This window comes from Gracilinanus agilis, chromosome 3, assembly GCF_016433145.1.
Source record: "Gracilinanus agilis isolate LMUSP501 chromosome 3, AgileGrace, whole genome shotgun sequence".
Lineage (NCBI taxonomy): Eukaryota > Metazoa > Chordata > Mammalia > Didelphimorphia > Didelphidae > Gracilinanus > Gracilinanus agilis.
The window spans coordinates 262,921,714-262,941,468 of record NC_058132.1 but is presented as its reverse complement, the minus strand read 5'-3'; the positions used below and the strand labels follow the sequence as shown (position 1 = coordinate 262,941,468).

General features: G+C 33.6%; 1 protein-coding gene across 1 annotated transcript in view; it reads right to left on the bottom strand.

The window, feature by feature from the left end:
• KCNH7 (potassium voltage-gated channel subfamily H member 7) overlaps window positions 1-19,755 on the bottom strand; it is a 606,664-nt gene that overhangs the window by 55,988 nt on the left and 530,921 nt on the right. Inside the window, exon 9 of the mRNA XM_044666562.1 lies at window positions 15,340-15,539. Coding sequence (XP_044522497.1) covers window positions 15,340-15,539 — 200 coding nt within the window. The remainder of the gene's footprint in view (window positions 1-15,339; window positions 15,540-19,755) is intronic.

The following is a 19,755-nucleotide window of genomic DNA, read 5'->3' as shown; positions in this document are numbered from 1 at the left end:
AACAAAGTCATTGACTATTGGATTTTAAGTCTTCTATGCCTTATTGTACAAGTCAGTGTTATAAAGTACCCTCTGATTTCAAGATATTCTCATATGGAATTGGGTTGTGCTGGAGCACAATAATATTCAGTACTCAACAAACTTGGCCCTGCTGTGATATCATGTTAGAATTCTCACTACATTTTAGGATCCTATCTTAACTGAATCTATCATTTTTAGTTCAGCTTACATAACATGATCCCTATAGTTGAGTAACCAAAGAAAGGCAAATCCATATGGTTATTATACTTCCTTGTTCCTTGGTAAATAGATTTAATTTGTAATAGTTATCTCCTATGTCTTCAGGATAGATCAACTGCTGTTGTTAAGATGAACTCTTAAAATGTAATCATGCAGCTAAACTCAGAGCAGTACCTTGTCACTGATTTCTCTATTCTGTTTCTTTGTGTTACAAATTTTAAGGAATTGTGAATGTTTTTAATATATGAATTGGAAATATCTTGTTGAAAAGGGCATTTTGCTCTAAATAAAATGTTTTTTTTAATAATTAATGAATAAACATGAATGGATGCAAAGTGAAATAAGCAGAACCTGGAGAACATTGTACATAGTAATAACAGTAATGTGGAATGATCAGCTGTGGAAAACTTAGTCACTCTCAGCAAAACAATGATCCAGGACAATTCTCAGGGACTTATGACAAAGAATGTCATCCACCTTCAGCAGAAGAACTGTTGGAGTCAGAATGCAGATCTAAGCATATGATTTTTGACTTTAGTTTATTTGGGTTTTTGTTTTGGTGTTTTGATTGTATATGAGCATTCTCTTATATCAATGAACAGTATGGAAATATACTTGCAAGAAAATACATTTATAATGTAGATTAAAATGCTTACCAGCTCTGGAAAGAGGGAGGGAAAGGAGGAAGGAGATAATTTGGATCATATAACTTAAGAAAACTTATGTGGAAAATTGTTATTGCATGTAAATGGAAAGATAAACTATATTTACAATCAATAAATAACTGTGGGATCTTATATTTTTTGCATCTTTCAATAAATTATAAAATTGTAGAGATATGATTCATTTTTGGATATTATAAATGAAATTCTGCTTATTACTTATTAATTAATATGAGCATCCAAAGTGATCTCAATACATATATAAATAACCTTTAGAAATATTTTTTATCAAAGAGGAGTAATATCAGATGGACTGGATAGTATTCTTTTCTCACTCACTTTTTGGTTTTTGTTTTAATAATAACTGAGATTTCTTGCCATAACTTTGGTATTTTTCCTTTCCCCCTTGACACTTTGATAGACAACTTAGACACAGTTGTAAGACCTCTAGCTCAGATCTTCTTTCTTGTACTGTTTTTTATGTATCTTTGTTCTTTTTTAATTTCATTTATACTTTCCCATAGAAGGTATATCAGTAAATGTGATATTTATCCCAAGAATTGGGGTTTGTTTCACTGTCTTCCAGAGAAAATAAGTTTTTTATAACAATTTTTGAAAATTGTTTGTATTTTTCTCTTGCTATTCCTTTTTTTTTTTTTTGGTCCTTAACTGCTCATAGAATGACTTTGCTTAGTTGAATGTCTTGCCAGTGTTCTTTAAATTGATTTTTCACTCAATGCCTGTTCCTTCCTTTTGGTACAGTATTCTTCATTATCATCTATTATCTTTCCTTCTACATAAGATTTTACAAAATGATTTTATATTATACTCTGGTATTGTCTTCAACAACCATCTATGTTTGGTAAGGCAAACGTTTTCTTGTCACTTTCCAAATTCCTTTGATCTCCTTGAAGCCAATAAATATCATTAATTAAATTTCTGCTGAAGTTATCATAGATAGGACTGATGGTATTTTTGTTGTCCCTTCTTTGTTTTTGTCAGTTATTTATCAGTATTTTCCTATACTTTCCTATCTAGTGACAAAAATCTTAGACACCTTTGGGTTTTTCCTTGTGCATGATACTCCATCCTCTGATTCTCTGCATTTTCTCTGGCTGTTCCTCATGCCTGAAATACACTCTCTCTGGCATCTCTTGTCTTCTTGCTTCCTGAATTCTTGAAATCTTGGCTAAAATTCCACCTTCTACAAGGGCTTTCTTGTCCTTTAAGGCTAGAACTTTCCCTCAGTGATTATCTCCTTTATAAAGTTCTTTTTTAAAAAGTTTCTTCTTGTCTGTTAAAATACAATCAATTTTATTTAAAAATTTTATTCATTATTCAACGTGTGTAATGCTTGCCAATTTTTTTCAAAGTTAGAGTTCATGATAAAAAGGTCTTAACCTTTGTCTTTGGCCTCTCTCTTTTTTTCTGAATTATTCTTTCCCACTTATTTCTGTCCAGTGTAACATTTTCTCACACTTTCATTAAAGTTATCAGGTATCATAATGCATGTTGATTTAATTTAGAGGGTTAGTTCTTTGTGGAATTGTAACATGGAAAATGGCAGACAAGTTTGACCCTGTATCTTGCAGGAATTCCACCCTGCCATTTTCCACGTTATAGGAATTTCATTGTCTCTTCATTCTTAGCAACCTAACCAATGTTGATACATAAGCTCCAGTTATTTTTATGGCATACTTTTTGTAAATTATAATCATTAATATGGCAAAAATTATGACTAAATGTCATTTATTTAATCAAATGAAAATTAAGTGAAATAATGTTTCTTGTTGCCTTCAGGATTGTGATAAAACTTGCTATAAGTTGTCTTTCCTTTTAGGTATAAATTTCATCTTTTTATGTAACTTTTATTTAAATTTAGTTTTTTAATTAAGAAGCATTTATTTTCTCTTCCTGCAATTTCCTCCCTGTAGCTGAAAAAAAAGAAAGACAAAAACCTTTTAACAAATATAGACTGTCTAGCAAAACCATCCCCTCATTGACCATATCTATAAATATATATCGATTCTGCACCTGGGGTCTCTCATCACTTTGTTGTGAGGTTGGCAGCATGGTTCATTGTTGTTGATGGTTATTATCATTGTTATTGATTAGAGTTTCTACATCATTCATATTTGTTTGTCTTTCAATGTTATTAATGTATAAATTGTTCTCTTGGTTCTGCAACTTCCTCCTCCTCCCTCAGCTTTTCTTTATGGAAAAAAATTAAAGATTGATGATTCAGGTCTTCTAGCAATTTTTCCACTAATGATCATTAGTCATTAGGATCAGTTAACCACTAATCTCTTAATTGCTTGCACTTAGAGGAGGAAAATATAGAAAACTGAAATGCATCATGGGATATCTATGCTCCTGGATAATTTTTAATTATCCCTCTGGAAATGAGCTGTAGGGATCCAGGATTATATATATATATATATATATATATATATATATATATATATATATATAGAGAGAGAGAGAGAGAGAGAGAGAAGAAGAAGAAGAAGAAAGGTATGATGAACCACAGGATATTTATGTAGTGGGACAATATGGCGACAATAATAATAACTTAAAATGCTAGTACTTCTCATTTCAGTAGAGCTTTTCAAGGTGTTTTCATATATATAATCTCTTTTGAAAATACTCTGTTAAGCAAGTAGGGTAAAACTGATGACTTTTTTTGGCAGGGGATTAGGGGTAGTCAAAGATCACAAAATAAGTTAGGGGCAAAGGTAGGATGGGAATGAACGTCTCAAAATGCTTCTCAGAATTACCTTTTGAAATTGCATGATATTATAGTGAAGATATTTTGTGATTTTTCATGTAGACACAAAAATTAGGAGATGGGAAGGAAGCCTCTTATTAGTGCCAGTTTATGTTCATTGTGTGGGGAATATAGAGAAATATACATGTTGGGACATTGTTGAGGAATGCCAACTATACAGTTGTTTTAAAAAGATGACAGTCATGCCAGCACATTATCTAAGACCCAAGAAAAATCAGCTAGACGTTCTTTAAGTATAGTGCATGACATAAATACATTGCCCTATTTGACCCAGAATTTGATTTATCCTAACATGGTGATCATAATCATCACCACCTACTTACTTATTGAGTTATCTGGTATTTAATTATCTGTTGATATGTTGTATCTACCAATAGAAGACAAGATTTTTGAGGATATTGACTGGCTCGTTTGTTTGTTTTTGCTTTGTCTTTGCATCTCCCAGTGACCAGCCCAATATCTTATCCAAGTAGGTACTTAACAAATATACATGATGAATTGAATAAAGGTTTTTAAAAAATATATAAGCCAGGGAATGATTTAATGATATGATTGTATAGGAATAGCTCCAATTACTCAGAGATATATTTGTAACATTTCTATTACCATATGTCCATACTTGAAAGGATATGTGATTTGCCCCCTCTAAAAATTCAGATTACAACTCTGCTCTGCCACCATACCATATCATGCTTATTCTAGTCCTTTCATAAGTTCCCCATTAGAGGCCACTCAATATACTTGAGACTTTACTAGAATGCGTCTCAGTAGTTAGGAGGCTGGAGTGGATAAAGTGCTGTGTCTGGAGACAGGAAGATTTGAGTTGAAATACAGCTGTAGATTCTTATTAGCTCCATGACCTTTGGCAAGTTTCTTAACTGCTGTTTGCCTTAGTTTCCACTACTGCAAAATGGGAATAATAATAGCAACTACCACCCAGGTTTGTGAGGATCAAATGAATTAATATTTGTAAAGCAGTTAGCACAGTGCTTAGCATATTGTTTCCTTCCTTCCTTCTTGACATTTCAAGGATACCAATAGAACATGTAATCTAAAACTGCCTAATATGCCCCTTGCTAGACATAAAAATAAATGGTATTTTACAATAACATAATGGAGAAGAAGTTCACAGATTATTTCATACATTTAATTTAGATTATTTCTTCATCCTGGTCCATATTATCAAGAGGAGTCTTAAACAGATAACAACGTTTTAAAAAAGGTTGGCAGAGCCCAGGGCATGAACTGAATTCTGCAGTGGTTAATTATTCACTTCTATATACATCTACATATTTTTGTAAGCTCTTTGAGAGTAGGAATTGTTTCTTTCTTTGCATTTGTATTCCCAGAAGTTACCACGATGCCTGGCACAGAGTAAGTGCCTATTAAATGTTTGTTGATTGACTGATTACAAATTCTCAGGGAGACTTTATATGGATTTGATTAAAGAAGAGTCGTGTTTGACCAATGATCTTTTCTTCATTGGTTAAGTCTAGAAAATTTGTTAAATTGGCCCTCTCCATTATCTTTATGGTGTTTTAGAGTTGAAAGGGATTTAAATAATCATTAACCTCCTACTCAGTGTAAGCATTTTATTCCCTCTTCAACATCCTGGACGATGTGTCTTTATTCAGAAGGATGGTCTCATTTCTGATTGTTTCACACCAGACTTGTATAACAGTCTGAGGCTATTTAATATCATTCAAATGTTTGCTGCTGTATGTACTTGAAGGAGGATCTTCTGCATGTCGTATATATTCATGTGCCTTCTAGCAGCTACATGTAAATATTTCTATTACCCAGTCTTTACATATATCTGTACCAGTGAAGCTGATTCTGTAATTTTGGCATTTTAATGTTGGTGACCAATTCTTGTCATTAAATAATTAGGAAAGAGTCACAGGAAATGTGGATAAAATGGTGATAATGGTAGCACATGGTCTGGAAATCCAAGTTTCTAGGACTTTAGGGCACTTTTTTCAGATAAAACCTGCTGAGCCTGTTCCAGCTTCCCAGAAACCATTTCTTACTTTCACCATACAGTCTAAAATTCTTAGCTAGGTCAAGTCAACAAGTCAAAGAAGCCTTTATTAAGGGCCTACTGTGTGCTAGTATTGTCCTAATTCCTAAGGGTACAAAGAAAGTAAAAATTGGTCCTTGTTTCTGAAGGAGCTCACATTCTAATGGAAGAGGCAACATGCAAACAATAATGGACAATATATATGGGTATATATATGGGTATATATATATATATATATATATATATATATATGATAAAATGGAAGTGACCTCAGACAAAAGGTGCTAAGGTTAAGGCAGAACAAGAGCTGAGATTTTAATATAGCCAAGGACACCAGGAGATAGAGATGGAGAGGAAGAGAGTCTCAGACGTAGGGGCCAGTTAGTAAAAAAACACCGATTTAGGAGCGAGACTGCCTTTTTTGAGAAACAGCAATGAGGTCAGTGTCACTAGATTTCAGAGTATGTGAAGAGTGTAAAGCATTAGAAGATTAGGAAGTAAATTTCTGACTTCTCCAATAATGATATATTGGTCGCCATAGAGATTCCTGTATCCTGAGTTTGTTGTGAATTTGTACTGAATTGAGAAGTGTGTAGGTAATGGAGGCAGTGGTGCAAATAGATTATGCAAGAATGTGATACAGAATGATTTTATATAATTAAGTAATTTGACATAGCTTAAGAAATGGTGGGAAATAATATCTGATTGATGAATCTGGCCTAAGGCCATCAGAAATGCAGTGTTTTATTTAGGGTAAGATATTGGACTGTTTTTGGGATAGTGAGGAAGTCTTGCCAACAGCGAGAGATTGGGCCAACAAAGCTCTTACTAGAAACCAAATCAAAATTATGTTCTTTACATGCATACGATATGGAAAGAACTACCGATTATACATTATTTTTTTTTGGCCACATTCCTACACATGTGCAATGTACTCAGAAGCAACAGAAATAGTAGTAACATCTTTAAACAAGAAGGCCAAATATAGAGCAATTTTGAAATTTGAGAGATTTGTGATTTTGCCATTGTGGGCATTCCTATACCTGACCTTAAGTGATTCAGTTCAATAAGTGTATATGAAGTGGCTACTATGGGCAAAGTATCACTCCAAGTGATGGGCATGCAGAGGAAAACTGAGCCTCTAATTTTATGAGAAGAGGGCTCTAAAAAAGCTTCAAATAGGAGGAAGACCCTGAGAAGTCTTGAATGAGGCTAAGGCTTCTAAGTGGTACAAGAGAAAAGATTGGCAACTTGTGCAAAGATACAAGATGGGAGATGAACTTTTATCTTTGGGCAAGAGTTAGTTGGCCAATTTGGCTAGACCACAAGGGGAAGGAAAATAATATGAAGTCTGAAACATATTACAGCCTTTCTTCCCCTTCTCACTTAGGGTGATTTTTAAAATTTATTTTTCATATATTTTCTCCATAGTGGAGTTGCATCATAGTATGCATTTCAAACCCGTATCCTATGGAATATTGAGAGGAACCTTGAACTTGGAGGTAGAAACATGACTTCAAATTCCATGTTTAACAATTTTCTAGCTATGTGACCCTGGGCTAATCACATAATCTCTCTGAGCCTAGATGTCCTTATCTATAAAATGGGACATATCAAAATCTACAGTAAGTACATGACCAATAGGGTTATTGTGAAGCTCTATTGAAATAATGTATATAAAGTCCTTTGGGCAGCTTTAAGGTGCAATGGATAGTGTTCAGACCCAGGAGTCAGGAAGACATTTTCTTTCTGATCTGACTTCAGACATTTACTGTCTGGTGTGACACTGGACAAGTCATTTAATCCTCTTTGTCTCAGTTTCCTTGTCTAAAAAATAAGCTGGAGAAGGAAATGGCTAACCTATCCAATATCTTTGTCATGAAAATCCCAAATAAGGTCACAAAGAGTTGGAAATGACTGAAAAATTCCTGAATAACATCTATAGTGATATGTGTACAATGGTTAATGGAATTCTTTTTCATGTAAATTCTACCCTAGTATTTCTTTGTGCTGTGGAAATGATGTTGGCATTTAGAAAGTTTGTTTTTCCACCAGATAATTAATCCTAATATGAAGCTATGAAGGTTTTAAAGAAGGGTCAAACACAGTCGTATGTAGTAGTATGTCTACTATTTGAAGGCCAAGCTAACTTAGTTTTGGAGGTTAATCAACAGAAAATTGCTCATTAGATGATGATTTATTGGTCACAGCAACCCATAAAACTAGCTCCTAAACATGGAGGGGTTGAAGACTCCATTGGTGGAAGAAAGACCCACTCTGATCTCTTGGAGCAGTTTTTTTTCCAGTTGTTTTTCAGTCATGTCTGACCCATTTTGGAGTTTTCTTAGCAAAATGGTTGCCATTTCTTTCTCCAGCTCATTTTACAGATGAGAAACCTAAGGCAAACAAGGTTAAGGGACTTGCCCAGAGTCTCAGAGCTAGTAAGAGTTTGAGTACAGATTTGAATTGAGGAAGATGAGTCTCCCTGACTCTGATCCCAGCACTCTATCCATTGAGCCATCTAGCTGTCCATTGAGGTAAAGAGATGATGATACGTATTACAATCTTTTTATGCCTACTCATCCTGTAAGATTCTTTTCTTTTATTTATTTTGGTTGCATGAGCTCTTTAAAAAAGTTTTATGTATGTGTCTTATTTTTGTGTCACATAGTTACAGATTACTCCCATTTCAAACAATTGAGTAAAACTAATAATATAGTTGCCTTATCTGAAAGTATATGCAATATTCCATTTATGTAGCATGTCCCCACCCACTCCTTTATTAAAACAAATGAACAGAAAATGATTTCTCTTCCTCCTTCTCCTTACCCTATTGTGAGAAAAAAAGAAAAACAAATTTCTTACATCAAATATGTGTAGTCAAGCAAAACAAATTCCTTCAGTGGTTGTATACAAAAAAGTATGTCTTTTCTATAGTATCTCATAAATCCTTCTGAGGGGGTCTACTCAATACTCTGGTGACCTTCCTCTAGGCCTCTTGATCTAATATGGCCTTCTTGCTCTTGCTACATGGTTGGTATATCTTTTTTCCCCTCGGTACCATTTGTCAGGTGATATCCTTTATGTAATTTATTCTATGTAATTCTTCAATGGCAACATTTTGCAGCCTGCTCATACTCATCATGGACTCATCTGCACTGACCTTTGTGGACTCTCAACTTTAATTTTCAGGAGTCTGCGGTATAGCACAATGATGTCACATAGCAGTCCTATAGCATTTACCAGAAGAATATTGTTAAAAAAGACTGGGTTCTGAGAAACACTTTTGATTAATTTTTTCAGAAACCTCCACTTAATCTTGGCATCTTCCTTAGGGATTAGCTCCTGGTTTTGCACACAATAGTCATTTAATAACTGTTGAACTGAATTTAGGAACAAAGGATTTTCCTGACAGATTGGATGTAACATTGGTTACCAAATTCCTTTGAGTTTTGTTCTGTAGGAAATTGTTCATTTTTTATCTCTACTAAATTGCTCCAACATTAACCACAGGTCTTTGAGTATTTTGGATTAGATCATATGAAAAATAATTTTGCTAAAATCATACTTTAAAAAGTGAATCAAGGTAGTTTTTGTACCTTCTATGCTTCCATCTAAACATTTTGTTATACTCATTCACAACTTACCTGAATTATGGAGTGATCCTAAACTAAATTGGTTAGTAATTAGTCCTGAATCCCATTGAGTATAAAAAAGGTGTTTAAATTCTGCACCCCTTTCAGTGAAATGTGGAATAGTGGAAAGGGAACTGGATTTGGAGTCAAGAGACTGGGGTTCATCATCTGGTTTTCCTACTTAATAGCCATCCTTGACAAGCCACCAAATCTATCTAAGCCTCAGTTTCCTCATTTGTAAAATGATAGGGTTGGAAATGATGACCTATAAGGTTCATTTTAGGATCCTTAAAATTAAATTAATTAAAATTTAAATGGTTAACCTTGTGAATAAGTGATTTTGTGGCACTCTGCCTAAGTAGTATCTTAATTTGATAGAACTAAATAAAACTTTTGAAATTTTTTATTTTAGGGTTACTAGTGGAAGATACTTCTTAATTCCAATTTACAAATAGAGAAACCAAGCACAGAAGCCTATGGCTATAATGTGGAAACTATATTTTAAAGTTAGCATTTATTCTTTTTGTGGTGGTAACTTATGTTTCATTTGTTTGTCACCACAAGTATTTGTTCTTAGCTTGGAAACTGGTAAAGAGCATTTGCCATTGTTTGATATAGCATGCAGCATTGAGTCAGTGGCAGATGAGCACTGAATAAATATTTTTTGACAATGACAATGATGATGATGATGGTGAGAATGATTTATTGAAAGTGACATAGTGAGTATATCTTTGACCTATAATTACTCTAGGTCTATAATCGTTAAAATGATCTTACTCAGTGTCAGAATAGTCCAGATAACATTAATTGTACTCTTCTTCAAAATAGATAAGATGTTCAATGTAAATGTCTGAGTTTAGCAGGCCCAAGACAGGAAAATGCTGTCTTTTCTTAAGCAACTACTCCTGCCATCTTAATAGATAATGGGTACATGAGACTGTAGAGTAAACAAAAGAGTTTTGATAAAGGGAAGAACTCATGCAATACTTTGGCTATGTGCTTCCCATAAAGCCAGGCAATTCCTCTGAATCTTTATATATTTGAAAACTGTAGATGTTTCCTAGAGTACTGGATAAATAAAAAAGTGCTTCCTGTAATCAGGAAGATGTGCCTTTAAATTCTGACTCTGGCACTTATTAGTTTTGTGTTTTCACTTATTTTCTATGTGCCTTAAGCCAATCTCCACAAAGTATCTAAGTTACAGAATGGCCATGACCTGCTTTGGGGAAAAGAATTGACCCACTGTGAGCTCCTCATGCCAACAAAATCCCAGAACCTTCTCTGTACATCATAAAACATATATATGTAGATATATATGTAAAATATATATACATATATTTTTGATCTGGCATGTGCTGATAAAGTAGGTCTTCTCTATGGAAAAAAAAATTGCTGGTTCACATTGACCAAAATATACAGATTTTCCTCTTCTTTTCTTCTTTCCATTTTGTGTGTTACTGATTCTGCTTCAACAAATGAAATGCGTTCAGTATACTTCAGAGGATAACCTGCTATAATATATAAACATTGCTTTGAAAAAATTCAGAGAGTATTGGAGTAAAATGTACCTATTTCTTCTAACTCCAGTACCTCAGGTATCTATGATCTCATAGGTGTAGGAACTTCTCCTATAGAAGTATATTGAGACCCTTCCATGCTTTAGCATATGGTTTTCATGAATTGTGATGGCAAAAGCATTTTCTTTTAATTGGCCTCTCTGCTCTTAGCTAGACAAGTTTTCAGATGGCATATATACCTGTTGCCAGGCTAATATTCAATTTTCAAGCATGATAGGACCAGCCTTTGTGAATCCCAGGTCACTTCCAAACCATGGTCAGAAATGAGAGTATAGTTTTAGGAGACAGGATCTTTCTCTATATGCTGGCTCACTGGCCACGATTGAAAGATTTTGCCATTTTCTGTCTTCCCACTTACACAGCCCCAGGACCAATGCAGATCTGGGAATACTGGTCCAGCACACATGAAGTCCTTTTAATGAGATGTGTGCAGAGAACTGGAATAAACACATCTTTTGATTGGATAAGGTTAGACCAAGTATGAATGATAGGGTCAAAGGTATCACTGGATGCCATCCTGATTCAGGAGAAAACAGAAACAGTCATTGAAGCAAAACCAAGTTAGAGGCCCATTAGACTCTTCTAGAAGTTCTCGCAAGTCTCAAGAAATTATGAGAAATTTTGGAAAATGAATACCCACCATTTAGAAATTATTTTCTTTAATTCGACCAGTTTTGCTGGCAAAAAGAAGCAAATTCACTTATAGCTTTTTGGGAAGTTGGCTGTGGCTTTTTAAGAATAAACTAATGAACAACTTCTGTTTGATCCACATTAAGAAAACTATTATTTCATGAGATATAATCTACTCTATAGAATAGACAAAATAATTAAGAAAGGATTTGTTTTTCTCTACCCAAAATGTCGATTTGGTCAGGGCTATTATGTAACCTAGTCAAGCTCCCTAATCATTTGGGGGTAGTTATAAATGATGTGGGAATGACCTTGAATAATTAAAGGTTTTAAGAAATGGTTTCAATTCTAGCATTTTTGGGTCTAGTACTAATATCGGTCACTAAAGGTTTTTTTCTGAGCTTTTTAGACCTTAAGCTTCTTGGGGGCCATTCTTTGATTTGATGCAAGACAGTCCCTTGAACTAGTCTCAGAGTTCCAAAAATATCTTCTAATTTGAGAAACTACCAATTATTCAGATTGCTGGTGAGGAAAGAACATTCCAGAACAGATCTGGAGATGTGAATGACTGGTCATAAATTCTAAGTAACCTTGAGCCAAACACAGAAACCTTCACAATCTGTGCCAGAATCCTGACACAATTTTGGAAATGAGCTCTAGGCTTCAATCACCTGGCCATACTGGCTGTGTTGCCTTGTTCACACAAAAAAAAGAGTCTATTGGGCAACTAATGTCTCCTGATTATGGAGTTGTATACAAACAATTCTTTCAAGGATATCTTTAGTTTGCAGACATAAAAGGAGTGGTCTTTTAAATAGGCAAAGGATCTTACAGGATGGAAATGGAGGGGTTATCATATTATTTAATATTTTCTCAAACTTTTTTTGGTTCTTCCTAATACAATAAAAAATTTTGGCATTAAAGACTGTTTTGGACTAATTAACTATGGTGAGCAAGTCATAATATAACAGAAATCTCATGCTTCTCTTGGATATAAACTAGTAAGGAGTCTAGCTTTTCTGAAAGGTTTTATGAGAAATTATGATCAAAGTTAAAATTAAGGGAAGTAATATGGAATGTTCTTATAAAAATAAAAATATTACTAAGGGAATATAAGAGTTCAATGAACTTGCTATATTAAACACTTTGAATTTAAATTATATTACTTGCTCATACTCAAATTAAGTAATCCTCCCAAGTCACTGAGCGTTTATTTTAAGTGCTTACATGTTGTTTCAGAAGACATTCATTCTTTTTATCTTCTTTCAAAAATTGTAACAATAATTCAGGTTTTTAAACAAGTATATTTTTGCTTATTATGTTTTATAACCAGGCATATGACATCAGACATTTCAGAATTTGCTAATTAATCTTGTACTATTATTTTTACTCACTTGGCAGTCACAAGATGAAAAAGGCAGACACTGTGTACAAATAGGAAGTTCGTGCAAGGTCAAGCTCTCAAAACCACATGCAAATCTCTTAAGCACATGGTTTAGAGCTCACATAGCCCACCAGCAGGTTATATAGACATGCAGATGACAGAAAAGAAAAATGCCTACATAAGGAAAATACAGGATGACCAGAGAGAGTGACATTTCTTCATGACAGCTATCTAATGCAAACCGTATACACATGACTTTCTGTTGAAGGGGTGTGTATGTGTGTGTGTGTATGTGTGTGAGTGTGTACATATATATGTGTGTGTGTGTATGTGTGTGTGTATTTAAGTGTGTGTATGAGAGGGGGGCAGTATACAGAAATGTAATTTTTGTTTAGGAGTAATAAACTGATTAAATTGATTTTTTGAGCTTAAGCAGTTCTCCACTTTAAAAATGTCTATTTTCTACCTTGCCCCCATGCTTATCTCCCAGAGATTTCTGTCTTGTGTTGCCTATCACTCCATCATGCAAAAAAAGTTAAAACTGAAATGTGAAAGCATTAAACAAGCTCTAAACCTGACAGATAACATGGATATTCTCCACATTTTTACACGAGAATTAAATTATATACAAATACCTCCTGCTCTTACCGGTGGGTGTTGTGATTCCATGTATTAAGGTGTGAAGCAGACAGGAAAGAGATAAATCTTTCATAAGTACATCATCAATTAGGCAAGTGGTATATAAACCATAGTCATAGGTAATAGATTCAAACAAAGAAAAGTAAATAGTCACAAAAATAGACTTGTGCTCACAAAATGGTCACAAAACTAGAATTATATAGGGAGAAGTGATACCATGAAGAAGTATTGTCTTTTTTACTACTGCTGGGCAATAAATGAGCAGTATGGAAAGAGATTTTGTGATGCAGATTTTAGTTAAAACATATCATCATACCGCTTGAACCTACACAGCAGAAAGTCCCAGTACTTTCTGAATGATGACAATTTTGTTAAACAATAAACCCTCACAGAAATAGAGAACATCCATCAATTTTGGAGCATTCTTTCAAGTGATATTAAAGTGTTCCCTTAGTGATGAGATTCATTCATCAAAAAGCGAATTAATTCTTCACTGGGAGATTTTGGATTATTGGAAATAACTCAGAGTTCAGTGAATGTTTTAGATGAAATATATTAATTAGTATCCATAAGGACAGCCACGATTAGCTCTAAAATTTAAAGTGTTTTATGAACAACAGTGGCCTTATTTCTGATTAATATAGATTGCATCCAGCTGTGAGGAAGTTATTCACACATAAATGGAAGAATCTTGCAAATTAGGCAATACTTCCAACTGTTTTCTGCACCCTGATAGATAATCATGAAGCTTTACATAGATATTTATTTTTATTAAGCTTCCATATCTCTGCTACTGGCCATCCAGGAAACATAAGCTCATTGTAAATTTGAGTGATTTCTTTTTTTTGAGGGATATTTAGAGACAGTGATCCCTTTTTCGGGACAATAGCCATGAAGGGCAACAACTTAACTGATAACTTAATTTTGATCATTTGTTATAGGATGCCATAAACAGGTGACATATCTACTGAAATCAATTGAGTCTAAACAGCAGTCAAATGAATATCAGTATCATATCCTGCAATGTTCTTCTAAAAATAGCAAGAGCTTATTGGGATAGTGTATGTTTAGTTGTCTTTCCCTTTGGGTAATGGTGCAATAAGAAGTGGGCTCTCACAAGCTATTATTTATGTATGCTTTTAAAAAAAGGAATGAAAGAATCCATACTTCTGCTTGAAAGAAAAGATGCATTAAACCAGGGAGGTACGATAATCAGGGTAGATAAGTTAATTGCTTACCAGTACGGGAAAAAATAGAGAAAACTATACTTAAAGGAAATATCAAACTTCTCGTCACAGAATACATATGAAATGCCTATAGATCCTAATGTCTGGCATGCATTTCCCAAACAACCTACTTTTTAAATTTTGGTAACCTTGGTTCTTATCTTAATGATTTATTTATTCTGGCCTTACCCAAATCTGATAATGTCCACTTGCCAAATCTTAATTTACATTGCCTCAACTCTTTCTTGGGTTGCTGCATCCTATCTAGAACACTGAAAGTCTGAAGAGGGGATCCCTAGTACATAAAGTTATATCAGTTTGCATCACGTTATATGCCTTTGCCACACAATATAACTAGATATAGCACCATGCAATGCCATGAATTGAGAATGAAAGACTATCTTCAGGGTAGAAAATAAATATTTGAAAGAGGAAAAAACAAAAAGCAAGGGGGTTTCAAGCTGGTGAGAGTTTAAAAAAATTTTAGCTGTAGACTGCAATGATGGGTGTTTCTACTTTTGAAAACAGAGCTACATACCATATTCATGTCAATGCCATTGGTGTAAGTCCAAGCATGTTGGAAATATTCTTCAAGCCGCTGCCGCAGAGGGTTAGGAATTTGGTGAAAGCGAATGAATTCTTTTACTCGCAACATCTGCATGTGGTACCTGGCGGTTCCTGAGTACAGTCTTTGGATAATTGCAGATACATTCCCAAAAATACTTGCATACATTAGTGCTGGATTAGATAAAAAACAAAATTAGATAGAATCACTGCACTTGGGAATATGTCAGATATTACCATCACTTTGAGTGACTTAGGCTGGCTTTGTCCTCAGAAAGATAGTGAATATTTACAATAGGTTTTTTAAAAAGAAAACAACAAAGCATCAACCAACTTTCCTTTAAGTTTTAGGATTTGAATAGTAATCCATAGAACAAATGCAATCATTCATCATCAGATTTTTAAATGGGAAATTTTTTCCTTGAGCTATGTCATGTTGAAAACTCACTCATTCTCTTTACAATGTAAATCTACTAGCAACAAATAGTGTGACAATAACAACAAAATACAATCTTACTGGGCTAGAATCCAAATACACTACAATGCTAATACTTAGAAAATTCATTCATTCATTCATTTATTTATTTTTAAACCCTTACCTTCCGTCTTGGAGTCCATACTGTGTATTGGCTCCAAGGCAGAAGAGAGGTAAGGGTAGGCAATGGGAGTCAAGTGACTTGCCCAGGGTCACACAGCTGGGAAGTGTCTGAGGCTAGATTTGAACCTAGGACCTCCCATCTCTAGGTCTGGCTCTCAATCCACTGAGCTACCCAGCTGCCCCCTAGAAAATTTATTTAATTGGATACTTCATTAGGAAAATATCACCGCAAAAATGGTGCTTTGGGATGTCAAAACACTCTAAACTTTTAATTCTGCTGCAGGCACCTCCTCACTCCCACTTCTAATATGCCTACATTAAACAAAACAAAAAACGAAACTTATTGCCCACTCTCCTCTCCTTTTCTCTATATGTGCTTTGCAAAAACTTTTTGTAATCTTAAAAATTTCACAAAAATATTTTGAACTACTTTGGACTTCTGATATAAAATAATTGGTAAAGAAGTATAAATTTTGATCAATAATGTTGAGAAACTCATTAGTCTCCTTTAAATATTAATCCAATATTAACTGAGTTTAAATCTGACTTTTGGGTCTATTAAAGTGTGTTTTAAAGACATTTCTACATGAGAAACAGAGTTATCTTTGGTTTAGGACATTAATCTCATTTTATTCCTACGAAGAAGATTGATGGTGTTTTTTTCTTTCACTGGAGAAAATCATAAAGATGTTTCTTACTTTAATATATCATTTAACTTGAAGTTCCTATTTTGTTACTATGACTAATACCTTAACCATATTCTCATGTACAAATAAACTCTATTATCATGTGTTTTGCTAATTTATTCTTTATAGGAAATGTTAAAAACAAAGTTTAGTACTTTCAAATTAAATTCCTCTTTACAATGGACAACCTGCCAAATTCAGTTTTTAAGGGTAGGTTAATCAAATGAGAGGTGACACATTTTTTTTGGATTAGTAGGGTTCTTCAACAGTGGAACAATAATATATATGCAGAGACCTTGGTAGACACATAAATATGTATGTAGAGATAGTTATGGTGGTGTTCATAGTAAGAAGTCAGTTAATAAATAATTAAGTAGTGAAGAATATTTCAAGGATTTATATAATTAATTAATTCCCCCCTTCAGGTCATTTAATAAATGTGCTATTTTTTTTTTATCATTTTGAGGTTGGGTTTTAAATAAACACGTTTAAACAAAATTAATATTTATTTAGATAGAACAGGATAATATATATGAGAGTTTTATATCCATAAATATATTTTTGACTACTACTACTACTGCTACTACTTCTACTTCTACTACTACAACTACTACTACTACCACTTCTCCTCCTTCTCCTCCTACTATTATCCTACTACTTACTACTACTGCTATTACTACCTCAAAATGTTTTGTTTCCTTGGGTTTCTACCTTCTTCTCTCTGAAATAAAGTATGCCAGCTGAATTGCCCAAATGTTGCTTAATTGCTTTAAATGGCTACCAGTTATAACCTCGCAAAAGAGGACTTTTATTTGGTTCTATTTGAAGGCGTAAAGATTGAAATAACATTCAGATGCTAGAGATGGTACTTATAATGGGCAAAGCCCATTCTGGAATGACTTTACACAGGGAAATATAATAAAATAATAGTGATGGTTGGTGGATATCTTTCTTCTGAAGGGAAGAGAAGGGAAAGTTAAGAAGAGGATATATGAATAAACAAGAGCATTGGGGTTTAAAGGCAGCCCAAGAAAGCACCTTGCTTTAAGCCTTAGTTTGTTTTGTGTTCTGTGAACCAAATATATTTGTATTAAGTATTCCAAGTTTCCTGAACCCAAAGAGAATTAACTTATGCATGTCTTCATCCTAGGTAATACTATAAAATAGAGGAATATTTTAGAAGATAACTAACCAAGAATTTACTTAATAAAGATTAAATAATATTCTAGAAATTTCTGGCTAAGAACTAACTTAATGGAGATTAAGTTAAGTTGATTCATTTGCTAGTCATATATTCGAGTATGCTTTTTAAAAATTAGATGACATAATTCGGTATCAAAGGAAAATTTGAAAAAAATCCTTCATTTAATTTCAAATATTATGTTTGTATCTTTATGTAGCCATCAAAAGAATCAAACTGCCTTAAGTTTGGTTCACAAATAAATGTTGCATATCCAAACAACACCCTGGCAAAAATCTAAATGAAGGGAAACAGATATGTTCGTCCGTAAAATAGCTATAAAAGAACCTCTGAAAGGAGAGTCAATCTTTATGACTCAAAAATAAAATACATTAAGAATTCTTACCTAAATAATTTTAATCTCTTTCCTTTTAGATAAAACAAAAGGAAAAGGAGCTGCTTAATATTTTAAAGTCTATAAATTGGAATAAGTACAAAAGACATTGAATGTAATCAATGATTTAGCCAGCTTATAGAAATTTAGATAGTGTAATACCATGAAAAGAGCAGAATTGAGTTCAAATCTGATTCTGCCATTCTGTGGTATGGGACTTGATAACACACTTGATCTTGTTGAGATTGTTTCCTCATCAAATGAGATTATCATAGACTTATTTCAAAGAGTTGTTGAGATGAAAGAACATCATAAGTTTTAAGATACGATTATCATTATTGTGTATTAAGAAAAACAATTTAGTATATATAATTATATTTATGTTGTCAGTTATAATAAAGAAATATTTAAAGATCTTTGAAGAACAATCCTCTTCAAAGCCTCCCAGATGACCTGTGCTTGCTGAGGTATCTAAGACTGCAAAGTTGCGTTGGTATGGATGACATATTACTTTTGAACAACCTGAGTGGATATATATATATATATATATATATATATATATATATATATATATAAAATGACTTATCATGGTGCAGTGGAGACTGTGATTCTGAAGGTCATGCCAGTGGAGCACAAGTTCTACCAGGCTTGAGAAGAATTAAACATGATCCCCATTTTTCAAGTCCTAGATAAATATGGTGACAATTATTACTAGTAGGTGCCCATTGGTGATGAATTCTTAGACCATGGCAATGCATGAAACAAAATAAAATACAAAGTGGTCCTTTTCTACCTCTTCAATGATTGTTGTAGAGTGAAGGAAAAGGGGGGCAGAGGCACCACAGTTTTTAGATCATCTCTAAACATTAACTTAACTTGATGCTCTAATTGTAAGCTTTTAGTCAACTATCAACAATGTGATATTACTGAAGGAACTGAATCCTTCATCAATATTTATCATTATCAATATTTATATTCTTGCTTTTAATGAAATTGGAAAATGTAAGCAAATAGAAGCTAAATGGAATGAGAGTCCATAGTTTATTTTTAGAAAGGTAAATGTAGGAGTTAATGGAGCTGGTTTTATGGTCCAAAACCAAGAAAGATCACTTTAAGGTAAATGCGTTGATCTAAGATACAGTCCAGACTGGATATTAAGAAGACAATTTTAACTTATGTACTGATATCGCTCACAGAGGATGAAATGAAGACAATCTGTAAAGAATTCCAAATTAAATCCATATATACTTTAATATATGGTGACCTTAATGCAAAAATGGAAATGGGGGAAGAATATAGAAAATATGTAAGAAGATATGTCAAAAATCTCTCTCATTGCCTCCAAAATTGTATTACTTCTGGTAATTGTGTGGGATTGTAGGATTGTTATGGCAATTCATGTGTTATAGGCTGGTGAAAGTGGCATGGACCCACAGTTTAAAAAAATTATCTTCAAAACCTTAACTTACTTTAAGAGAAATGTAGGAAGACTTGCAAAATAAACAACTTTAAAAATCCTTACCTTCTTTCTT